This window comes from Syngnathus leptorhynchus, chromosome 16 (assembly GCF_054491065.1).
Source record: "Syngnathus leptorhynchus isolate UIUO chromosome 16, UIUO_Slep, whole genome shotgun sequence".
In the NCBI taxonomy this organism is placed as follows: domain Eukaryota; kingdom Metazoa; phylum Chordata; class Actinopteri; order Syngnathiformes; family Syngnathidae; genus Syngnathus; species Syngnathus leptorhynchus.
This window is the reverse complement of record NC_141210.1, coordinates 3030715-3053671: the sequence shown is the minus strand read 5'-3', so window position 1 is coordinate 3053671 and position 22957 is coordinate 3030715. Positions and strand designations below refer to the sequence as shown.

General features: G+C 50.6%; 4 protein-coding genes and 1 non-coding gene across 9 annotated transcripts; 4 read left to right on the top strand and 1 right to left on the bottom strand.

Annotated features, from left to right (window-relative positions):
- Nucleotides 1-360: 360 nt before the first annotated feature.
- Nucleotides 361-7351, top strand: kpnb1 (karyopherin (importin) beta 1). The gene is made up of 22 exons (XM_085934231.1): nucleotides 361-928; nucleotides 1546-1604; nucleotides 2043-2225; nucleotides 2361-2561; nucleotides 2712-2864; nucleotides 2951-3010; nucleotides 3083-3172; nucleotides 3255-3365; nucleotides 3513-3614; nucleotides 3687-3911; nucleotides 3986-4177; nucleotides 4257-4387; nucleotides 4471-4618; nucleotides 4720-4791; nucleotides 4889-5033; nucleotides 5112-5194; nucleotides 5283-5390; nucleotides 5461-5604; nucleotides 5813-5918; nucleotides 6257-6371; nucleotides 6452-6613; nucleotides 6739-7351. Coding segments are annotated over exons 1-22 (2631 nt in total). The 5' UTR covers nucleotides 361-888; the 3' UTR covers nucleotides 6740-7351.
- On the top strand, nucleotides 5946-6089 carry LOC147044106 (small nucleolar RNA SNORA79). Its single transcript, XR_015068584.1, has one exon. It is a non-coding gene; the product is annotated as a small nucleolar RNA SNORA79 (small nucleolar RNA).
- A 93-nt stretch (nucleotides 7352-7444) lies between the features above and the next one.
- jmjd8 (jumonji domain containing 8) lies at nucleotides 7445-10246 on the bottom strand. Its single transcript, XM_085934237.1, has 9 exons — nucleotides 9990-10246; nucleotides 9718-9813; nucleotides 9577-9625; nucleotides 9222-9318; nucleotides 9064-9132; nucleotides 8851-8970; nucleotides 8690-8757; nucleotides 8372-8506; nucleotides 7445-7995 (listed from the first exon to the last, which is right to left on the bottom strand). The coding sequence occupies exons 1-9, from the start codon at nucleotides 10115-10117 to the stop codon at nucleotides 7915-7917; spliced, it is 843 nt and encodes a 280-aa protein (XP_085790363.1). The 5' UTR covers nucleotides 10118-10246; the 3' UTR covers nucleotides 7445-7914.
- On the top strand, nucleotides 10218-19761 carry taok2a (TAO kinase 2a). 5 transcript variants are annotated; one of them, XM_085934228.1, is made up of 20 exons: nucleotides 10218-10944; nucleotides 12492-12632; nucleotides 12715-12786; nucleotides 12867-12968; nucleotides 13181-13226; nucleotides 13311-13407; nucleotides 13489-13602; nucleotides 13677-13768; nucleotides 13899-13992; nucleotides 14057-14138; nucleotides 14323-14493; nucleotides 14566-14775; nucleotides 14901-15044; nucleotides 15118-15354; nucleotides 15422-15550; nucleotides 15626-15829; nucleotides 15946-16185; nucleotides 16261-16473; nucleotides 16580-16762; nucleotides 16851-19761. In XM_085934228.1, exons 2-20 carry the CDS (start codon nucleotides 12501-12503, stop codon nucleotides 17775-17777), a joined length of 3489 nt encoding a protein of 1162 aa, XP_085790354.1. In that variant the 5' UTR covers nucleotides 10218-10944; nucleotides 12492-12500; the 3' UTR covers nucleotides 17778-19761. The 5 variants fall into 5 exon arrangements, with proteins under 5 accessions (XP_085790354.1, XP_085790352.1, XP_085790356.1 ...); XM_085934226.1 differs by having other exon boundaries at nucleotides 10221-10944; nucleotides 16261-16482; XM_085934230.1 differs by having other exon boundaries at nucleotides 10222-10944; nucleotides 14916-15044.
- Nucleotides 19762-20171: 410 nt separating this feature from the next.
- On the top strand, nucleotides 20172-22939 carry cdipt (CDP-diacylglycerol--inositol 3-phosphatidyltransferase (phosphatidylinositol synthase)). The gene is made up of 6 exons (XM_085934238.1): nucleotides 20172-20467; nucleotides 20982-21116; nucleotides 21231-21384; nucleotides 21462-21543; nucleotides 21668-21749; nucleotides 21885-22939. The coding sequence occupies exons 1-6, from the start codon at nucleotides 20425-20427 to the stop codon at nucleotides 22028-22030; spliced, it is 642 nt and encodes a 213-aa protein (XP_085790364.1). The 5' UTR covers nucleotides 20172-20424; the 3' UTR covers nucleotides 22031-22939.
- Nucleotides 22940-22957: the final 18 nt, after the last annotated feature.

Here is a 22957-nt window from a genome sequence, read left to right as displayed (position 1 = left end):
TAAGAACACGTGCAATAAGACGATATGAACATAGTAACTTTTAAAAAGCACACAAATTGATGAATACTACTGCTAGTGAGAAGCTGTGACGTCAACTTGCTCATCAGCCGATGACGGAGACGCGTCTTCAAAGTCCGGTCATTTGTGTCACGAACCGATGACGTAACCGCGTCTCTCACTTAACCCTTCAAGCAAAACGACTTAACTACGTCATTTTTTAAACCAATAAAGTAAAACAACTAAAAAACAACAGTGATCATTACGAGCACGCGCCCTCGCCTACAGCTGGATCACACGTGTTCGCTCGGTTGCGTTCACTGCTCCCGCTTCCGCCGGAGCTTGTAGCGGCTCTCTGCTTCTTTTTGTCGTCGGTGCAAAACCGACGAAAATAATCAAATTCGTCACAAATACCGATGTCATAGGAAACGTCTAAGCTGTCCTGAAGCGAGCCGAGCCTCTGGAGACGCCGAAAAAAAGCCTTGTTTGGGTTTCCGCCCTGCGGCATCGACCAAGTCCGACGGTCGCTGAATGCATCAGCCGCGGTGCCCTATTCTTCCGCCAGCCGGGTGCGCGCACGGCCCAGTTGTGCGATATCCTTCCGCCGACCGGGAGCGCGCGGCCTTTCCCTCGCGACGCAACACGAGCGAGCGATGCGAACGGGCGGCGGCAAGGCGGTCTCAGCTCACCACTACCAACACCCAGACGAGCAGCGCCTGCAGCAGCAAAAGCAGCAGCAAAAGCAGCAAAGCGACTTTTAAGAGATATTTCCCTAACATTCCACGCCCAAAACCGGGAACCGCCTCTTCATCGAGCTGCTCGAGTCAGTCAGTCTAAGCCAAACTCTCGTCGGGCGCGCTATCGGCTGCCGGACGCCGGTGGACGGACGGAATGGAGCTCATCACAATCCTCGAGAAAACCATCTCTCCAGGCAAGTGCCTGTCGGTGTTAATTGGCCTGGCGGCTGGCTTAACATTCGCCGCGCCAAGGCCTCTGCGGGGCCTCAGTTTGGCTGGGCGGCTCCGGTCGACCGGTGAAAGTTTGGGGCTGTTAGCGAGCTAGCCAGTGAGTTAGCCAGCATTGAGCTATACGCCACGGACGGCCTCACGGCGGCTCAATTGGCACGCCATCTACCGAGTGTTTGCTCAGCGTGAGGTGGTCCGCTCGGCCTCGGTGAGTGCGCGTTGAGTTGACTGCTAAAAGCCAAATGTAGCTCGGACTCGAACATGTTTTCTTCTGACTTTTGTTTTCCGCCCATGCCGTTAGCCACTTGGCTAGCCCTTTAGCATGTAGCATTCGGCCGCCAACATTCTTTTGCGAGCACTTGGGAGACGAGGGGCATGTCTATCAGCTCTTGTGTGCTAAAGCGACGTCCAAGTGGTCCCGTAAACTTTTTCTAGTGTATATTTCGTGCTTCGCTCCATCGAGGGAGACGCCGATTGGGTCTTGCAAGCTAGCGTGCCTACAGGCTAGCGCACACGTTGGAACCCCGCCGTGCTGGGATTTATTGATTTGCAGTTTCATGGATTGTTGATTGCTTGTATGCAGATCGGAATGAACTGGAGGCGGCGCAGAAGTTTCTGGAGCAGGCGGCCATAGAGAACCTGGTGAGTCGGGGCGCGCGTGGCGGATGGACGGACGGGCGTGCACGCGCCTGCGCGGAGCCCGCCCGCCCGGCGCTAACTTTAGCATTAGCCTTAGCATTAGGACCTCCCGGCTACACCCTCAACTTGCCGTGCCTGGCTTCGGGCTAGTGGTAACACTTCCGTAACGGCGACTGAATGTTACAAGGGCAATCAGGAATGTATTCAGCTTAAACAAGCGTGTCATGTTTTAATTTCGTTTCCCATGAGAGTTTATAAAGACGACTTGTGACACGCAATGCATTGTGGGATTGGTCTCAAATTGAGACTGATGTGCTGTCATTCTGATCATACGTACAATCGAACCCCCCCCCCCCCCCCCCTAAATCAACAACACATAGGTGGTGATCAGGTAACAATGAAGCGGTAATATTGTTAACTGTTGACTGATTGTCTCATCAGCCGACCTTCCTGGTGGAGTTGTCCAAAGTGTTGGCCAACCCGGGCAACACACAGGTGGCGCGTGTAGCGGCGGGCCTGCAGGTGAAGAACTCTCTGACCTCCAAAGATCCAGATGTCAAAGCTCAGTACCAGCAAAGATGGCTGGCCGTGGATGCAAATGCTCGCTGCCAGATCAAAAACTACGTAAGTTGTGCCAGATCAAAAACTATATAAATGAGCTCTTAAGCCTTAAAAAAAATAAATCTAACAACTTAAAAGACACCACCTAAAGGTCACACCCTCTCAAATGTGTTGCGTTCCCTTCTTTGCACCACGCAGGTTCTGCAGACGTTGGGCACGGAGACATACCGGCCCAGCTCGGCATCGCAGTGTGTTGCTGGCATTGCCTGCGCCGAGATTCCCGTCCACCAGTGGCCTGAGCTCATCCCGCAGCTGGTCGCCAACGTGACGGGCCCGTCCAGCACCGAGCACATGAAGGAGTCCACTCTGGAGGCCATTGGCTACATCTGCCAGGACATCGTGAGTTGGCTACCAACTACACAAATATGGGCAATTTTCTTACTACAGATCAATTTTAGAACCCACCTCACAACCAGTTTGTGTTTTATTTTTTTAATTCCTTGAGTTGAGGGGGTAAAAAAGTTCTTGTCACTATGAATACTTTGTCAGGATCCCGAGCAGCTTCAGGAAAATGGCAATCAGATCTTGACAGCCATCATCCAGGGCATGAGGAAGGAGGAGCCCAGCAACAACGTCAAACTAGCCGCCACCAACGCGCTCCTCAACTCGCTGGAGTTCACCAAAGCCAACTTTGACAAGGAGGTGCGCTGTCGTCATCGCTGGGTTGCCCTTCAGGTTGCCTGACTGCTCGCTTGCTGATGTTTTCTGGCTGTGTGTGTGTGTCGCAGACTGAGAGGCACGTCATCATGCAGGTGGTCTGCGAGGCCACGCAGTGTCCAGACACCAGAGTGAGTCTCGCCAGGTCTGCCAAAAGCTCACGTCCGGTCACACGCGGCTGATGGTGTGATGCGTGTCTTTAGGTGCGGGTGGCGGCCCTTCAGAACTTGGTCAAGATCATGTCTTTGTACTACCAGTACATGGAGGCCTACATGGGCCCGGCTCTGTTTGCGGTAAGAATTGTCGCAAACCAAACTGGTGACCCAAAATTGTACATCGACCCAACAGCGGGCAAACTCTGGTTTGTGTTTTCAGATCACAATCGAGGCCATGAAGAGCGAGATTGACGAGGTGGCGCTCCAGGGCATCGAGTTCTGGTCCAACGTTTGCGACGAGGAGATGGACCTCGCCATCGAGGCATCTGAGGTTTGTAAGCATGTCCCCAGCAATGCGTCGACAATCGATGGCTACTCGAAAATTGAAAAAAAAAGCCAAAACGCTGTAACGATGAGGGTGGAAGCAATGAGTGAATTGACTTTGATGGTCGGCTCCTGTGCTCCTTGTGTCGAGCAGGCGTCGGAGCAGGGTCGCCCTCCAGAACACACCTCGAAATTCTACGCCAAGGGGGCGCTGCAGTACCTGGTCCCAATCCTGACGCAAACCCTCATCAAGCAGGTAAGTTTGGGCCTGCCTGGCTACCTGCCTTTCTCACATGGCCTTTTTTTAACGTTGGTCCGCGGCCCCCAGGACGAGAACGACGACGACGACGACTGGAACCCGTGCAAGGCGGCGGGTGTTTGCCTCATGCTGCTGTCCACGTGCTGTGAGGACGACGTGGTGCCGCATATCTTGCCCTTCATCAAAGAGCACATCAAACACCCAGACTGGCGCTACCGCGACGCCTCCGTCATGGCTTTCGGCTCCATCCTGGAAGGACCCGAGCCCAACCAGCTTAAACCGCTGGTCATCCAGGTGGGTCGCGTTTGATGTCCAGCGGGCCAGAAGAAGCCGCGCCGGCCGTCACACTTTGACTTTGTTGGGTGCAGGCGATGCCGACGTTGATAGAGCTGATGAAGGACCCTGGCGTGGTTGTGAGGGACACCACAGCGTGGACGGTGGGCCGCATCTGCGAGCTGCTGCCCGAGGCGGTCATCAACGAAGTCTACCTTGCGCCGCTGCTGCAGTGCCTGATTGAGGGCCTGGGGGCCGAGCCGCGGGTGGCCAACAATGTGTGCTGGGTAAGTGGGCTTGGCGGCGGGGCGGGGCGAGGCTCCAGACCCCCTAAAGCTGACACCTGACCTGCGCTGGTCTCCTTAGGCCTTCTCGTCTCTGGCGGAGGCGGCCTACGAGGCCACGGAAGCGGCCGAGGACCAGGAGGAGCCCAGCACCTACTGCCTGTCATCCTCCTTTGAGCTCATCGTCCAGAAGCTGCTGGAGACCACCGACAGGTCAGCCTCGCTCTGCCTCACCCGGCCACTTCTCACGCTCCACTCGGTCGAGTTGGATCACGTGGCTTTCGCTCGCTGCGCAGACCCGACGGCCATCAGAACAACCTGCGCTCGGCTGCCTACGAGGCGCTGATGGAGATTGTCAAGAACAGTGCCAAGGACTGTTACCCCGCTGTGCAGAAGACCACCCTGGTCATCATGGAGCGGCTGCAGCAGGTCTTGCAGATGGAGGTCAGAACACTTTTCATTGGACCGTGGAGTCCCAATCCACCAAATAAAGTCCTGCATGGTGATGATGATGATGATGATGATGCGACTTTCTGCCTCCACAGTCGCACATTCAGAGCACCTCTGACAGAATCCAGTTCAACGACCTACAGTCGCTGTTGTGCGCCACGCTTCAGGTGAGCCGCCGCCCGACCTCTCGTCTGTCCTAGTTGCCAGCGCCACCTGACGCTCTGACATGTTTTTTTTTTTCTTTCTTTCTTTTTTTTTTTGCAGAACGTTTTGCGGAAGGTGCAGCATCAGGATGCCCTTCAGATCTCAGATGTGGTGATGGCCTCGCTGCTCCGGATGTTCCAGAGCACGGCCGGTTCCGGAGGTGTGCAGCAGGAGGCCCTCATGGCAGTCTCCACCTTGGTTGAAGGTAACGCCGGCCGGCCAAAGGGACAGATGGCGACCTGCTTCTTCTGAGGTCAGATTCATTTGTGATTTGGTCTTGCAGTTCTGGGTGCAGAATTCCAGAAGTACATGGAGGCCTTCAAGCCTTTCCTCACCATTGGCCTCAAGAATTACGCAGAGTACCAGGTAGGATGGAGGCCAATGTGGTTGTACCACAAACATGTCGACCTTTTATGAACCATACGTTGCTGAAAATATCTGAATTCCATTGAAGGTGTGCCTGGCCACCGTGGGCTTGGTGAGCGACCTGTGCCGAGCGCTGTCGACCAATATCCTGATCTACTGCGACGAGATCATGCAGCTCCTCCTGGAGAACCTCGGGGTGAGTTGCCAAGCCCCGTCCGTCTATCCCTCCCCCGTCCGTCCTTTCTGACACGTCTGCACCCACGCAGAACGAGAACGTCCATCGGTCGGTGAAGCCGCAGATTCTGTCTGTGTTTGGCGACATCGCCATGGCCATCGGGGGCGAATTCAAGAAGTACCTGGAGATAGTGCTGGACACGCTGCAGCAGGCCTCGCAGGCCCAAGTGGACAAGGTGAGGCGCCATCTTTCACGTTAAAACAAGCTAGCTTGATTGCTAACAGGCTAGGCCCCACTTGTTCATTGTAACCCACGTGTGAAGCCACTCAAAATGATTTGTTGCATATTCAAGTCTTTGGTTGAGAAGCCATAGAATCCATGTTCAGCACAACAATCTCATAGGCCGCCGCGAAGACTGAACGAAAAATGTTGTGTACGCGCAGACAGACTACGACATGGTGGACTACTTGAACAATCTACGCGAGGGGTGCCTGGAGGCGTACACGGGCATCATTCAGGGTCTGAAGGGTGACCAGGAGAACGTCCATCGTAAGAGACCGCCCATCACACACACGGTGATGTCTGTTCCTCTTCCTGTCTGCAGTCCTAACAGGAAGATTTTATGACATCACAGAAAAATTTGGGGTCTTTTCACCCAGAAAGCTGCAGGCCTCGCGCCAAAGAACACCCGGCTTGCTGGTTTTGCGGGACCCCACAAAACAATTTCTTACTTACTTGCAATTCTCGTTGGCCACTGTGTACCAAATCCGTGTGTTGACAACCATCCACTTGATTTTGAGGGCATCTAAATGTTGTGTCCCAATGGATGAGTGAAGGATTGTTTGCCCGACTGGCCAGTGATTGTCTTGTCGTTGTTGTGGCGCCAGCGGACGTGATGCTGGTGCAGCCTCGCGTGGAATTCATCCTGTCCTTCATCCATCACATCGCCGAGGACGACGACCACTCCGACGTGGTCGTGGCCAATGCCGCCGGACTCATCGGGTAAGGCACGACGCAACATTTCAGCTCCCGCCGGCTAGCCGACCGCGTGCAAACGTAGCCCGATTGTGCGTGTTCGTCAGCGACCTGTGCACGGCGTTCGGCAAAGACGTGATGAAGCTGGTGGAAGCTCGGCCGCTCATCAACGACCTGCTGACGGAAGGACGGCGTTCCAAAACCAACCGGACCAAAATGTTGGCCACCTGGGCCACCAAGGAGCTGCGGAAGCTCAAGAGCCAGGCCTGGTCCGAAACGTGCACCGACACGCATTTTCAAATTTTCATCTGATTAATTTGGGGGGGAAAGTAACGGAGAATAATTAATAATAATAACAGCCGTTGTATCGCTAAAGGTTTGCGTTTGTTTTCAGATGAGTTCAGCGTGACGGGTTAGCGGCACGTGTGCGTTGGACGTCTGGATGGACGTCGGGGACGAAACGGACGACGTCGTCTGCCTGGCGACGCCTCAACTTGATTCACGTAAGATGATGATGACGACGACGACGATGATGACGACGATGACAATAATGAGTGTCTGCGTATGAGAGACGATGACATCACCACCTTGCGGTCTGCCGGGGCCCTCCTTTCCTCTTCTTGCCCACCCCCTCTGACAGCCTGTGGACAACTCTTCTCCCTTAAATAAAAGCCCCGTCCACCTCTCGCCTCCCGGTTGCATTGCTGTGATGACCCTGCCGGCGGGGGAGGGGCTAAAATCAGACTTTTAGTTGCTTTGGCGCACCAGAACGCCACGGACGGACAACAGAGCCACCCCTGCCCCCCGTCAGTCGGCCCGCGGCCGACTCGGCACGAAGTATTTTCACATTAAAAGCACTTGAGGGGCGAGTGCCAAAGGAAGCGGCTGCGCTTGGTTTGGCTTTTGGGTCACATTTCTGCTCGAGAATTGAAGACGTTTGTTAAATCTTCTATTTTTCCATTCTGAAAACAGAAAACAATAAAATCATCTGAAACATTCCCCAAGCACGTCCTGTCTTTCACTTTTGTTTTCAACACCTTGGACTCACGTAGGACTCTGAACTTTGACCCTTTTCACGCTGTCTTTATAGGCAGCCAAGAACATTGATATTAACACGGTGTTGGTGCACAATTGGATGCGCCCATTTTCGGCCCAAACACCCGGCCGAGCAAACGCCTTCCTTTCGCGGCTTTTATTTTGGTGAGCTGTGGCAGCTGTTGTGAGAACAACTTCCTGTGTTGACATGTTCAACTTGAGTTGTCATTGACTTTCATTTCTTATTGAGTGAACTAATAAAATTCTATATTGTACCAAAGCTTGGGCATCTCCTTCACACACACACACACACACACACACACACACACACACACACACACACACACACACACACACACACACATACTATGACTACTTGTCACCATTAGCCACACGTTTACTCATTCTACAACAGGATGATGACAAGAAAATTTAATTTTTGTTTAATCCTATGAAAGCTGAACATATAAGTTCAAGGGTCACGAAAAGGTAAAGTTTGTCAGATGGTTTGTGTGTGTGTGTGTGTTCATCAGCTTCATCCCAGGAATGTAGAGATAAAGACACTGGCGTCCAGGTTGAGCGTGGCGTGCCACCAGCGGTCAGGGAAATATAGGACCTGAGGGCACAATGTCAAGTTAGTACAAGACACAATGAGCCTTCAAGCGTGTGCAGCTTCTCAAGCAGAATTAGTTACAATCAAAATTTCTTTTTCAGAGATGTCAATTTTCCAAGAATGTAGTCGTAGTTAGGAGAACAAATGCATGTGTTTTGCCAAGCGCTTTACAGCATTATCTTGGATGTTGTTCTCCAGGCAAAATGGGTCTTTCTTTTTTTTTTCCTGGAAAAATACATTATTTTCCTTCCATTGCAACTTTTATTTTTAACTTTTTGTGCAAGTAGGGAATGTCATTATGGAATACCTTAGCATCTTATTATATTTTTAATGCATTGTAAAGTGCAATATAAATATAATTGATTATTATTATTATTACCTGTCCAGGTCGGATGGTGCACTCTAGCGGGGCCTGGCGTGGGGTTAGATGCGGGTAGATGTTTCTCAGCCATGAGAGGGTGGTAATGTTGGGGTGGAAGTTTGGCTCCTGTTCCGGCGGGTACAGGAACCAGCGCTGGACCAGGAAAAATAAAGAAAGCTGAGTGCTAATGTGATGACGTGACGCGATCACCCATTGAAACAGGCTCCATTTTTATAAGATGAAATTTCTCAGGTAAAAACATGAAATGTGGGCTTGCATGATAACTTGACAGAGGACAGGAAGTCAAATCCCTAACGACAACAACCACTGACCTACCTTCCTTCCGTAGATGACCTCCGAGTATCCCGGGCCGTGCCAGTGGAAGGGGACGCCGGTTCCAGGACCTGAACAACAGTAGATGATGAGGACAAGGACAATTTAGGATTGTTTTTGCAGTCTTCATTCTTTCCAAAGACTGCCAAGTTGCTACGACGGACCGGCAACTCCAAAGCTGAAAGCTCGGCTGGTGTACGGCAGCAAGAAGGGGGGCGGCTTGTAAACATCCAGAAGACTCTGCCACTCGCTCAGGTTGTTGTCACCGAACATGTACAAAGTGTCTGCTGGTCGCCAACGTGCATAGAAAAGAGAAACACAACAAAGACTCAAGCACATTTTCATCACATCTTTCTTCAGCCTCCTCTCCGACTCACCGCTGCCCAGAACGCCGAGTGACTGCGGCCTGAGGAGGACGTTCACGTAGTCCCTGAAGGACACGTCCACTGTGGGCACAGTAGATTACACGATGTCACGGGGCGCCCTGCCAAGCATGATGGAAAGACGACATGATGGGAAGACGACAACGGCTGACCTTTGGTGTACGAATACGTGTTGGCTGTACTGAGACGCACTTGCCGTTCACCGTATGCAGCCAGTAAATTCCGCTTGGAGCATAAAGAGCGGAATTTCTACAACACCAACGGTAAGTACAATTCAACAATTACAAATGTGACAAATATAAAACTAGTTCAATGTTAAAAAGTCAAACTAGACGAACAAAATAAAGAGAACATGAAAGACAAACATACAGAAAATAAACTCAACCTGAAACATGAACACAATAAAATAATTGTATATGTTATATATATATGGAAAAAAAAATTAAAACATACTGAGACAATAACACACAAATCTAATACGTAAGCAAATGCTTAGGAAAAACTCACGGCGTTGTCCGTCAGTCCTGTGATGACCACCGGCATCCTGTATGCGTAACTATGGAAACAACATCACGTCGGGTTAGCAGCTCTGCTAGCTAGCTAGCATATTTGCCAGGAAATGAAGTCAGGTGAACACATGTGGCTGACCTGTCCAGGAAGTGACGCAATGACAGCGAAGAGCCGTCCACCACTTCCAAGTTACACAGACCTTCATCCTCCACACTCAGGTGGGACCCGCACCACCTAAACCCACACACGAACTTTATTTTGTTTTTTTATGTGGGCAATCCTTATCACAATAAATAGACTGCTCACAAAAGAATAACTTGACCGACCAGTCTACACCAGTAAGCAGTCTCTGCTGGTGATACCAAAGGCACAGTCTAGTCATGTAAAACGGACTCGAGTAGAGAACTGACCAGCCGCCGTCGTTATCCCCGCCGCCTTCCTGTTGGTGTTCGCTGAGCGTTTGCGCCTCGAGCAGGACAAAGAAGGAGAGCAGAGCCAAGCGAAAGGAGGTTCGGTGTAAAATTTTCCAAAGTTCCATTCAACAAATCTTCCAAAATGAATTGACGTAAAAAGGAATAATGACGGCCCCAGTTGGGTCGATGACGAGTTCCGACCAGCGAGTGAGCGGAGAGGCGTTTGACTTCGTGGTCAGTAACCAATCACAAGCAAGCACATTGGCCGTGCTGTATTCATGAACAAGAATAACGTGGGAGCTCCTAACCTCTCCACGATCTCCTTATTCCGGTGACGCATCACCAGCCACATGATACAATACTGCCACCTAGTGTTTCGAAGTGCCAGGGAGGACTATGGTGCACAAAGACAGACAGGCTCACAGCTGGATGGGAGGCCAGATAGATTGAGAAGTTTTATTTTGGAATCCAAAGCCTGACGGGATGTAGAAATGAAATGGTTTCCGGGCATGCACTCGGAGCCCCGCCCCCATCTGTCTGTGCCATCTTGAACAAAAACGGCGGATGAAAAGAGCCCAGACAAAGATGGGGAGAATGTTTTAAAGAGAGATTTTAAACAGCCTGTTTTTGAGTATTCCTCTCAAGTGGGACGTATTGGACCGGAAGCGGAGCTTCGTGAACGAACAACAGCCACACCCGGCAGAACAGCTAAGCTAACGTTAGCAGCTAGCCAGGCTAAGCTAACGTTTAGTACGAGTTGAAAGTTTCCAGTTGCCCCCACTGGAATACACTTGAGTTATTTATTGCGTTTGTCGTGTGATTTTGAGCTCGAGAGGCTATGAGCGAACGTCGTGTGGATGACGCGCCGCTGCCACTATGAGGACGCAAGCTCGTTAGCTCCACTGCAAAGCGCTTGTTTTTTCGTTCCGCAGCGGAACTGCAGTAAGCCGCGGTGAGTAAAAAAAAATCTGCAACAAACAAGCAAAACAAATAATAATAAATAGAAAAATCAAGTAATTAAAGTGTTTCCGAACGGGCTGCAGTGGTGACACGGATGTTCAAGCGCTCTCTCGTCACGCGTCTCCGCTCATTGCCAGCCAGTATTCCGGCTGACCCACTTTTGGACAAAGTGCACAAAGCGGAATGTAAAATAGGACAAAGTGGCTCCGTCTGGCAGAGAACAATCATCCATTTGTGTTCGGCTCGCAGTAGCCAAGGCTGCCTTCATATTTTGTGTCTTTTGAATGGGAGCTGTCATGCTAAATCGCGGGTTAGCTCTGCTGACGTCACAGCTGGTCCCGATCCAGTGTGGCGTCATTTGAAGTCAGTATTGTCAGGTTGTCTGCAGCTCAGAGGTTTGTGGTTCCGATCAGGCTTCCGGCTTTGTTTGGACTTCTAATGAGGTTTCCCTTAACATTTCTGTAACATTTTGGTACATCTTAATCAGTAGTGCCAATCATTGTGGAGAACACTGACTATTTACTGGTGATAAGTCAATTTGTGCCATCAATGACGTGGTTTCAGGTCCAGTCGATGGCGAACTTGGATGGAAAAAAAAAACCTCTTATGGAGAGGCACTTCTTATTATGTAACGTTCTGGTACATCCTGGCCTGATTGGCAAGCGGTAGCTGTCACCCAAGCCTTATACAAGATTAGTCTCTTTTCCTCTGGATTCAGGCTCTTTTTGCGCCTTTTGAATGCTGCTGCGTCAGCTCGCATTATCCAAACGTGTAACAAGAGTCACATGACAACGCTCATTAGGCACCGCTGACTAAGCAATGCACATGAGTCATGGAAGGCTTTGTGGCTAAACAAAGACACAACGCTGCGTCTTTGACTTCCTGCTTTAGTTTGTGCTCTGTTTTGTGGCCGCTCATTTCCTTGTGACGCCGCTTTGTTTGTCAGGCTGTTACCTCGTCTTCCTTCCTTCCCTCCCTCCCGCTGGAGGCCACTCAAATGTATACATGGAAATTTTGAAAGAATGCCTGAGCGTACAGTGGGGGGGGGGGTCGAGTGGCCCACAGGCATTTTTTTGTGCGCTCACTGAATCATTCGCGGCTGCCTGGTGATGATGTTTGCTGTCACAAGCGCAGAAACACGCTTGAACGACGTCCAAATGCTCCACACGCTCTCCTCACACTCTTCTTAACAGCCGAGATGACGCCGCCGACGATCTTACATACGTGCAAAAGAATCTGTAACAGGGTCAAACTGGGCCTGCATTCATTGTAAAGGCAAAAAAGTAGGTTGCCTAGTATATAAAATCGAAATTTTTAGGGGTGACTGAGTACTAATATCACTTTTCGGTATCAGGTGCTTTTATTGTATAAAAAAAAGAATGCGCTGCCATTTTGTTGCTCCTACGCTGTTCTGCATGCCTTCCTCTTCCACCGCCTTTCACATCCCAGCCATGTGGGAGCGCATCCCGAGTGCGCGCAGATGAAGATGATGTAACATTGTATGATGTTCTGCTTTTGGCACTCTCGTTTCCCCGCTAGGCCCTGGCCATGCCCTCGAGCGCACGGGCGGGCAGTCTGAAGGACCCGGACGTGGCCGACCTCTTCTGCAGAGATGACCCGGAGAAGCTCTTCGCCGACCTCAGGGAGATCGGCCATGGCAGCTTTGGAGCCGTCTACTTTGTGAGTTATTCTCTGGCCGCCTCTATCAAACCATTTTGACTAGGCCACGCCTCACCGTCTCCGTCGGCTGACTCACCTTCAGGCCCGAGACGTGCGCAACAATGAGGTGGTGGCCATCAAGAAGATGTCGTACAGCGGCAAGCAGACAAACGAGGTGAGCCGACGCCACGCTGATGAGCGCTACGAAAGCGAGACTCGCTTGACCCAACTCTGTTGCCCCGTGTCACTTTGCAGAAGTGGCAGGACATCATCAAAGAGGTCAAGTTCTTGCAGAAACTTCGCCATCCAAACACTATCGAGTATCGAGGATGTTACCTGAAGGAGCACACGGCGTGGGTACGACCTCACCACTTATTTTGAAGAAAAAAAAATGTTTGGGTGTACCTTTAATACAACAGCACATTTTTATCAGGGGAAATCAAGCAAATCTTGGTAGAGAAAAAAACTTAAAGCAAATTTTTTTATGCGCTAAGTATGAGTTGACCACTAAGTAACCCACGGCAAGTTTTCAAGATTTGTTTTTCAAAGCACGTCTACTGTGTGTGCAGCTGGTGATGGAGTACTGCCTCGGCTCCGCCTCCGACCTCCTCGAAGGTGAGTCGGCACCTGTTCTGGCGGCCGCCGCCGCCGCTCGACTCTTTTTACTGGTGTCGAACACGCTTGTTGTTTTTTTTCCAGTTCACAAAAAGCCTCTGCAGGAGGTGGAGATTGCTGCTATTACCCACGGCGCACTGCTGGGGCTGGCCTACCTGCACTCTCACAACATGATCCACAGGTGACCTCTTACCTTTCATGAATGAGGGCTCAGTTTGTGTCACATGTTCCAACCATGTGACCGGAGTGTTGCCTCCCTCAGAGACGTGAAAGCAGGTAACATCCTGCTGACGGAGCCTGGTCAAGTCAAACTGGGCGACTTTGGCTCCGCTTCCATCGTGGCCCCCGCCAACTCCTTTGTGGGGACGCCCTACTGGTGAGTCTGCACTTTTCGACAGCCACTTTGATTATTTTCCACAAAATTTTTTGTGTATTTGTATGTGTGCGCAGGATGGCTCCAGAGGTGATCCTGGCTATGGACGAGGGGCAGTACGACGGCAAAGTGGACGTGTGGTCGCTGGGCATCACTTCCATCGAGTTGGGTACGAGATGCAATTGATCTCCATTCAAACAAGCTACACATTAAGTCCAGCAATTCCTCCACAATCGTATCTATTGTCTTTCATGGAAGTCCATAAGATGGGCTAAAAATGTGCAATTGTGTTGTCACAGCGGAGAGGAAGCCCCCCCTGTTCAACATGAACGCCATGAGTGCCTTATACCACATTGCTCAGAATGAGAGCCCCATCCTGCAGTCCAATCACTGGTGAGGCCTTTTGCTTTTCTGCTCATCGGCGGACGCCTTAACTCCCTCGCTTTCTTTCTGTCAGGTCCGATTCCTTCCGCAACTTTGTGGACTCTTGTCTGCAGAAGATTCCACAGGACCGGCCAACCTCCAATGTGCTGCTCAATGTGAGAACATTCATCGGTTCGAAACCTCAAACAAAATGGCTTTCTCTCATTGACCAAAACAGAATGTTTTGGGGGTTTTTTTTGGTCTCAGGATGAAATTGATGTTTACCAGTAAAACCTGCGATAGTGGGAGATGACCCCATTTACTTCTTTCTGTGATAATAAACTCCTCACCGCTGTCCAGCATCGCTTCCTGTGCCGCGAGCGTCCCCTGACGGTGGTCATGGACCTGATCGCCCGAACCAAGGACGCCGTGCGCGAGCTGGACAACCTGCAGTACCGCAAGATGAAGAAGATCCTCTTCCAGGAGACGCAGCAGAATGGCCCCATGTCTGAAGGAGCGGAGGACGAGGAGGTGAGCCGACGGAGCGATTCGCCGGCTTCTGAAAGATCCGAAATATCATATGCGTGTCTGTTGGCGCATCAGGAAGTGGAGCAGTACCTGTTGCGCACGGGCACGGTCAACAGCATGGAGAGCTCGCAGTCGGTGCCCAGCATGTCCATTTCGGCCAGCTCTCAGAGCAGCTCCGTCAACAGCCTGGCCGACGTCTCAGATGACAGCAGCGGCGAGATGGCCATGATGCAGGAGGGAGAGCACACGGTCACCTCCAACAGCTCCATCATTCACCGGCCCACGGTAAGGACGCTATAACCGCCACTCAACGTCTTCTTGAAAATCGCTAATGGACAATGTCAAAAATGTTTTTTTTTTTTTTTTTTTTAAACATATGCGAGGAGTAAAACCATTTCTACTGATTTAAGTGTGATGGTGTTCAGGTGCAGGACAACATCTACGATGACCCTTACCAGCCGGAGCTGGAGCAGCCCCAGGCTCCCTCCGCCGGCCGTCGAAGAGCCTACTACCGCAACCGAGACCACTTCGCCACCATCCGAACTGCCTCCTTGGTACGACCGGCCCCGCCTCCTCCTTTTCTTGCGAGCAAACCCGCATTACAGTCGACTCCCATCCCATCCGCAGGTGACCCGACAGATCCAGGAGCACGAGCAGGGCTCGGCGCTGCGGGAGCAGATGTCGGGATACAAGCGCATGCGGCGACAGCACCAGAAGCAGCTGATGGGCCTGGAGAACAAGCTGAAGGCCGAGATGGACGAGCATCAGCTCAAGCTGGACAAGGAGCTGGAGAACCAGAGGAACAGTTTCTCCTCAGAGGCTGACAAACTGGTCAAGAAGCACCAGGCCATCCTGGAGAAGGAGGTGAGCGCCAGGACTTCAAAATAAAATCTCTCCCACTTCAATCCATTCACTTCCCTTTCCCCTGTAGACCAAAGCAGCCCTGGCAGAGGAGAAGAAGTTCCAGCAGCACATTCTGGGCCAGCAGAAGAAAGAACTGACCAGCTTACTGGAGTCGCAGAAGCGCCAGTATCGCCAACGCAAGGATCAGCTGAAAGAGGCAAGAAACATCAGCCGGCTCGGCGAACAACCGCCTGGGTTTTGCATCTGACGGCGTCCCTCCAAACCCCGACAGGAGCTGAACGAGAACCAGTCTACTCCTAAGCGAGAGAAGCAGGAGTGGCTGATCCGGCAGAAGGAGTGTCTGCAGCAGATGCAGGCGGAGGAGGAGGCCAGTCTGCTCCGGAGACAGAGGCAGTACTACGAGTTGCAGTGTCGGCAGTACAAGAGGAAAATGCTGCTGGCTCGACACAACCTGGAGCAGGATCTACTCAGAGAGGTACCGCCCAAAAATGCTCCTTTTACAAAGGGGATCAGGTCTGAGGGCCCACTTACTAAATGGAGCAGTCACACCCCTCCATCGCCTTCTCAGCTTGATCTTCGTGCCCCCAACAGGACCTGAACAAGAAGCAGACCCAGAAGGATCTGGAGTGCGCCATGCTGCTGCGCCACCACGAGTCCACCCAGGAGCTGGAGTTCCGGCAGCTGGGCTCGGTGCAGCGGACCCGCGCCGAGCTGATCCGAACGCAGCACCAGACGGAGCTGACCAACCAGATGGAGTACAACAAGCGGCGAGAGCAAGAACTGCGCCAGAAGCACACCGTGGAGGTGCGGCAGCAGCCCAAAAGCCTCAAGGTGAGTCCAAAACGGTGTTCTCCTTGCGTGAAGTGATGTGAGGAGTCCTGACGCTGTACCGCTTTTGCGTTGCAGTCCAAAGAGCTGCAGATCAAGCGTCAGTTCCAGGAGACGTGCAAGATCCAGACACGTCAGTACAAAGCCTTGCGCAACCACCTCCTGGAGAGCACGCCCAAGTCGGACCACAAGGCCGTGCTCAAGCGTGTCAAGGAGGAGCAGACGCGCAAGCTGGCCATCCTGGCCGAGCAGTACGACCACTCCATCAACGACATGTTGTCCACGCAGGCTGTGAGTAAGGCAAGGAAACACCCCCCCGTGCACCTTCCACTCCGCCGCAGCTAGACTGCCACCAGCCCGCACCTCTGACGAGGATTTTTGTTTTGTCTCGATGCAGCTTCGACTGGACGAGAGCCAAGAGGCGGAGTACCAGGTGCTCCGCATGCAACTGCAGCAGGAGCTGGAGCTGCTCAACGCTTACCAGAGCAAGATCAAGATGCACACGGACACGCAGCATGAGCGTGAGATCAAGGAGCTGGAGCAGAGAGTGTCCATACGCCGCGCGCTCCTCGAGCAACGGGTACGGCCGTCGCCACCGCCGTCTTTTTTTGCTCCGCGTATGGTCGAGTAGAGTTCGCCCCCTGACGATGGCGTCTCGCGGCTTTCAGATCGAGGAGGAGATGTTGTCCTTGCAGAACGAGCGCTCGGAGCGTATCCGGACGCTTCTGGAGCGGCAGGCTCACGAGATCGAGGCCTTCGACTCGGAGAGCATGCGTCTGGGCTTTAGCAGCATGGCGCTGAGCGGCATCCCAGCTGAGGCCTACAACCAAGGCTACCCCGCCCCCAGCCCCTCCTCAGGCTCGGGGGGCTGGCCCTCGCGCCCCGTGCCTCGCTCGGGAAGCCACTGGAGCCACAGTGTGCAGAACTCTGTAGCCGCGCCATCCTGGCGAGGTCAGAACCACAGCGGCAGCTTCGTCCGGACGGAGTCTGTGGTGTCGTCGCACGGCTTCGGGAGGGACGGCGACAGCGGGAAGGGCGGCAGGGCGTCATCGTCGTCCTCCTCTGCGTCGTCTTCTTCGTCGTCTTCGCACCACCACCACCACCACCATCACCAGCAGTCACAGCAGCAGCAGCAGCTGCCACCGCCCCAGCCTCACTACCTCCCCCAGCACTACCAGCACCACCAGAGCACGCCGCACCTCTACCGCGACGAGAGGGATCGTGCCAGGGAGTGGGCGGGGAGCGGCGGCCACTATTCCCATCATTCCCAGGGCGGGCACCACCACCATCACCCCCATCTGTCGTCCCACGCCTCCTCCCAGTCCCTGGCCCTGCTGCCGCCCCCTCCTGTGCCTCCACCCGTCTCGCTCCCGTCCTCCCCTCCGTCCTCGGCCTCGTCTTCGTCTTCGTCTCAGGGAGGCTACGGCGGCGGCCTCGTGGTACGTGGCCCCGGCTTGATGGCCCTCAGGAACAGCCCCCAGCCTCTGCGCAGAACGGCCTCGGGAGGGCCGGGTGGCGGCAGCGACGGCGGCTTAAGCCGGAGCACATCGGTCACGTCGCACATTTCCAACGGCTCGCACCTGTCCTACTCGTGAGGATTCCGCCCAGAGACTGTCAACGTTTCATTTTCAATTGCTTCACGTGTCGTTTGCAGTTTTTGTCGCACAAGACCAAGTTTGAGATTTTGCTCTCGGACGTCGTGCGGCGCTTCCTCTCAGCGAGCGGTGCTTTTTGAAACCACTCCTACTTTGTAAATAGGCTCTTCTCTTCTTTTCGTGTTTGATGCTATTGAGCAGAGGTTGTCTAGATAGCCACATCAACAAACCACTCCACGTGCCAGTCTTCCCTTCACCGCCACTTCGGCGAGTTAGCTTAGCGCTCGCCCAGTCGCTTCTTGCAGTTGGCTTGGCTTAGCTTAGCTCAACACATCTATTCGCTGTGGATTGAAAAAAAAAAACAACAACATCCCAGCTAGCTCCAAGTTGTAGTTAGCTTAGTTTAGCTTTGTCTGCACCGTCCAGCGTAAACTCAGTGATTTTTTTTTGGGGGGGGGGGGGTTCATTTTAAAAAGTTATTTTTATAACTAAGACTTTTAGGGAGAGAAAACATGCTTGTTTGCTCAACTAGCAGGCTATGGCATGTCACATGACACATTACGTTAAGTCTGGTTATTTTATGCTAGCACGCTGTGTCACGACGCGCCACGTGTTGTAACTTGCATGTTAAGTCACAACACAGGCACTTGTGGCGTGATGACATCACCACACGTTACAATACGCTGCGTTACGGCCTCATTCCCTACCTTCGGGTCACCCACAAATTTGCTTTTTGCTCTTTTCTGATAGCGTCTGTTGAATCTCAATGTGAACGTTGCGCCAGTGTACATAGCCGTACTAACTCAAAGAGCATCTTTGCAATTATAAGGATTATTTTTTTTTGTCATGTGACCTACTCGACCAATAGATGCTACTGCTGTCGTATTTATGTCGGATGCCATTTTTTAAAAGCTGCATTCTGCAGGATTTTGCCCCAAAATATCTTTAATATCCTTTTCATTTGACCATTTATGAGTCACACAGATGAACACTTTCGATGTTCACAGTGGATATTTCTGCGGATGTGGCGACATGCGCGTTCTCGTGTAAGCTCGTTGTTCCTTTAGAGTGGTGACCATTTTGTTGTAATGGCTTCGACATCAGTTTTGCATTCCTCAGACCCCCCCACAGTTTCTCAGATTTTGTTTTTGGTCCATAGGTGCCAGTAGCGGTTAGAAACGCAATATCCTGTGGAATGCAGCTTTAATGCTAAGTTTAATTTTATTTTCTTCATTTTTTTTCAAAATGTGACTGCCAATGTTGACCACTCTGTGGGGAAGAATAAGCGCAGTGCAGCGTTGCTGTGACAGAATGACATGAAGTCCATTTCCCAGCATTCCTTGTTCTCGTGTCAGTATTAGCATGTGGAGCAATCCCACAATCCTTTGGTGCCATGTTCAACTTGACTTGATTTTGTTTTCATTGTGTGTGTGTGTGCGCCTGCGTGTCCGCAGGGGTAGAAGTGCAGAAGCATCATCAGGCCGCTTCCTCCCGCCGTGGCGGAGGAGTGCAAAGGCCGTTTTTGGTTGTCTTGTCACGTCTACCTCATTTGCACTGATGGTCAAAGAATGTTCAGCTCGTCTGACAAATGAGCAACATTTCACCTTTTGACTTGTTTTTTTTTTTTTTTTTTGTGTTTGTTGTAATGTTTTTCCTTTGGTGAGTTGAAGCTTGAAAAGGCACAAAAAGTAATGGGAAACAGGAAGCACACTTGTTTTCTCGACTCCCGTTAAAGGAGTAAAAGTTTGGGGAAATGAGGCGGATATGATGCACTCATCGTTTCCCACAGGCAGACGGTGCAAAGATTATTTTTCTAGTTTTGAAGTCAGGAAGAGAGGGTCTCACCATTGCAAACATGTTTTAGGATGCTTCTCTTCTCAAATATCAGGATTTCTTTACACGTGACCGTGGGAAACCACAAGGGGAAAACAATTGTACAGAAACGTAACAAAATACTTTTGGAAAATAAACAAACATCAGTACATTGTGTTGTTTTGGATGTTTTTGTCGCGTTACTGTCCTCTTCCAACAATTCTCTTAGTTACCTAGCATTATGTAAAAGAAATTTCATTTTAGTTTTTTGAGGTTTTGTTTCTAGTTTCGGTATTTTAAACACTTGTTACCTTTTTTTGTAACCGCCACTGTGCATGATAATAATAATTAATAATAATAATTCATGATAATGAATTATAATCAACATCGAGGATTGCCGGGTTCAGACTGGCGACGATGAAGCTAAAAATAGACCTGTGGCGTTTAAAGGGGAGGCGCCGATGTGACGTCACTACCAGTTATGCTAACGATACCGGAAACACAACTATCAAAAATATATATGAAAACAAAAATATTGAGTTCCTCACCGGAATGATTCCCCCACTAAGTCTTCTCACAAAAACGAGTGTCTGCTAACATTTTCTAGTGAAAACATGAGTCGCTAAAATTAATAGTTTGTCGAGTGTTTCGTTAGGTTCCGTGTTTTAGTGAAATGCAAAAATACCGGAAATGATTGTCTTGTTTGAAGACTTGAGCGGCAGCTTGACGACAAGGAAGTCTTCAGTGAGCTCCTTTCCACAATTTAGCCACAACAATTAAAAAAAAAAAACCAAGACAAAACACTTTTACGTCTCGGCGACTTCCAAACGCAAAGATGACACAAGAAAATATTTTCCTCTTCGTTCCTAATCTGATCGGTGAGTTTGTGACGCGGAACACCGGAGGGAAGAAGCTAAGCTACCGGCTGACAATTGCTACTAAATGGCAAATGAATAACACACCACATTTTGCAAATGTCACAATTTCATTTGAATAATGAGTGATTGGCTTCATATACCATATCGGGTAGGATTATTGATCTATGATTTTTAAAAACATTGAAATTAAACATACATTAAAACCACTACAGTACGTCTCTTCCAAGGTGAAACCTAAGTTAAATGTTCTCTTCCGCATGTCATCTTATGATGTCACTTGTCAAGATGTCAAGCAACATTTCTCATCTGCGTATTCCGACAACAACAACATCAACAAAAAAAAGTACCTTCCCTGATTTCAGCCTCTCAACGGTTTGATCAAACCAGGAACAGAATCGTAATCTATTTATGTTTGTGCATTTTCTGCGCTGTCAGTTGCTGCCACAGACAAGTTGTGTTGTTTGCTTTCATTTCTTGACCATGTTGAATAATGTGTTGTTTTGCTTGCATGCAGGTTACGCCCGCATTGTACTGGCACTGGTGTCCTTCCTCCTGATGCCCTGCTGCCCTGTTCCTGCATCTTTGTGCTATATGCTCAGTGGCCTGCTGGACGCCTTTGACGGCCATGCCGCGCGGGCCCTCAACCAGTGTACGTGTATTCAAGTTTATTGCTCAGGATATATTTATTTTTTAAATTTGTTTGACTGATGTCTTGTTGATGAACATGATGACGAGGCGCGTGCGTGCGTGCGTGTGTTGGCAGCGACACAGTTCGGCGCCATGTTGGACATGCTGACGGACCGCTGCGCCACCATGTGCCTGCTGGTCAACCTGGCACTACTCTACCCATCCTACGCCTTCCTCTTCCAGCTCAGCATGTGCTTGGACATCGCCAGCCACTGGCTGCACCTGCACAGGTGCCACGCTTCCTGTGGGACGGCCCCGCCCCTTCCCGCCTGCCGCGCTCGCTAATCATGCGTGTACGTGTGTGCAGCTCGATGGTCAAGGGCTCGGCCAGTCACAAGAGCATCGACCTGTCTGGAAACCCACTGCTGCGTATCTACTACACTAACAAGGTCATAGGTGCCACTTGGCACATAACACTCGGCACACCTTTTGTGTGTCCTCAACCGTATTTTCAGAGAAGAGGTCAAGCGTGCTTGCTTGTAGCGCTGACAGGTGTTGTGTATGTGTGTGCAGGTGGTTCTGTTCTTCATGTGCATGGGCAATGAGCTCTTCTTCTGCCTGCTCTACATTCTTCATCACTTGCAACAACCCAGTGGTAACTTCCACACACTTTTTGTTTTATTTTTGTAAAATTTGGATGCCCTGAGATATCCTTGCCACCCATGGCCCCTTCTACCCGCAGGAAAAAAAATCTGCCAATGATTACAATTGTTGCTGGTGTGTGTTTCAGCGCTAGTGTACTTCGCTCTTGTAGCGAGCGGCGTGGTGTGCGTGATGAAGTCCTGCATCAGCGTAGTGCACCTGGTGACGGCCTCTCAGAACATGGCCGCCTTGGACGCTGCCCAGCGCGCCTCAGCCGCCAGGAAGTCGCAGTGAGAGCGTCCACCGCGTGGTCGTCTTTTACGATTCGGGGCTTATTTGACCAAAATTTGCCAGATTGTTTTTAGATCATGTGGACACGTTTGACATTTCTTCACAGTGTTTTGTTTTTGTGGTCACGTGGAGGCAGCTGACCAAAACCAAACTAACCAAACTTGGATCTATTTAGTGGTTTTGGAAGCAATGGCTATCAGGACAAAAACAGTGGAGCAACACATGTAGACAGACGGTATAAGAATATGCACTGGCATATATTCTTTATCCTCTGTGAAGACCAAACTCAAGACATCTTACTGAGCTCTGACCGTCTGTGTTTGTGTGTATTATACTACCCCCAGGTGGCCATGACGCATACTCTTGAAGGAGCATCATGATGTCCACTGACTTGAAAAGAAAAAATGTGACAAAACTATTGGATCGATTATTATGTTTTAAACCTTATCATTACTGTCTATTTTTATGAAGTCAAATATTTTAGAGTGCTAACTTTTCTTATTTATGGGGCAGGGTGCTTGAACGGATTTGTTTGCGTCCATTATATCTTTACTATGTCTGGGGCTGCACAGTTGCAGATGCTTTCACGTTTGCTGTTTTTTTTTTTTTTCCTCACTCAACTTTTGAATTTAGCTCAACTCGTCCCAAGTTCAATTGAACAGGAGAGATCTGCAATCGCTTACTTGTGTCTGATCACGTGAAAAACGCACATTTTCTCATACGGTGGTTTTTGTGGCTCCAAGTATTTTTTTGTGTAATGAAATATAAGCAACGTGTAGAATGTATTATTATTATTATTATTATTATTATTATTAGTTTACTGCTGTAAATGCAACTAGAACAACTTGTATTTCTGCCTCCCCCCCGGGAGGTTTTAAAAAGTATCAAATAAAAGCAAGGAAGCAGCATTGAGACCTGTGTGGATGATGT

Coding starts and splice junctions, on each gene's coding strand:
- jmjd8 (XM_085934237.1), bottom strand. CDS start 10,117: ATGGAACTTTGGAAAATTTTACACCGAACCTCCTTTCGCTTGGCTCTG. Junction 9,319..9,576: donor CAGGACTGACGGACAACGCC/GTGAGTTTTTCC, acceptor TTGGTGTTGTAG/AAATTCCGCTCTTTATGCTC. Junction 8,507..8,689: donor AGGTCATCTACGGAAGGAAG/GTAGGTCAGTGG, acceptor TTCCTGGTCCAG/CGCTGGTTCCTGTACCCGCC.
- kpnb1 (XM_085934231.1), top strand. CDS start 889: ATGGAGCTCATCACAATCCTCGAGAAAACCATCTCTCCAG. Junction 3,011..3,082: donor CGCAGTGTCCAGACACCAGA/GTGAGTCTCGCC, acceptor GCGTGTCTTTAG/GTGCGGGTGGCGGCCCTTCA. Junction 5,391..5,460: donor TCCTCCTGGAGAACCTCGGG/GTGAGTTGCCAA, acceptor GCACCCACGCAG/AACGAGAACGTCCATCGGTC.
- cdipt (XM_085934238.1), top strand. CDS start 20,425: ATGACACAAGAAAATATTTTCCTCTTCGTTCCTAATCTGATCG. Junction 20,468..20,981: donor CTTCGTTCCTAATCTGATCG/GTGAGTTTGTGA, acceptor GCTTGCATGCAG/GTTACGCCCGCATTGTACTG. Junction 21,750..21,884: donor TCACTTGCAACAACCCAGTG/GTAACTTCCACA, acceptor TGTGTGTTTCAG/CGCTAGTGTACTTCGCTCTT.
- taok2a (XM_085934226.1), top strand. CDS start 12,501: ATGCCCTCGAGCGCACGGGCGGGCAGTCTGAAGGACCCGGACGTGGCC. Junction 14,776..14,900: donor CCATCATTCACCGGCCCACG/GTAAGGACGCTA, acceptor TACTGATTTAAG/TGTGATGGTGTTCAGGTGCA. Junction 16,186..16,260: donor AGCAGCCCAAAAGCCTCAAG/GTGAGTCCAAAA, acceptor TTTGCGTTGCAG/TCCAAAGAGCTGCAGATCAA.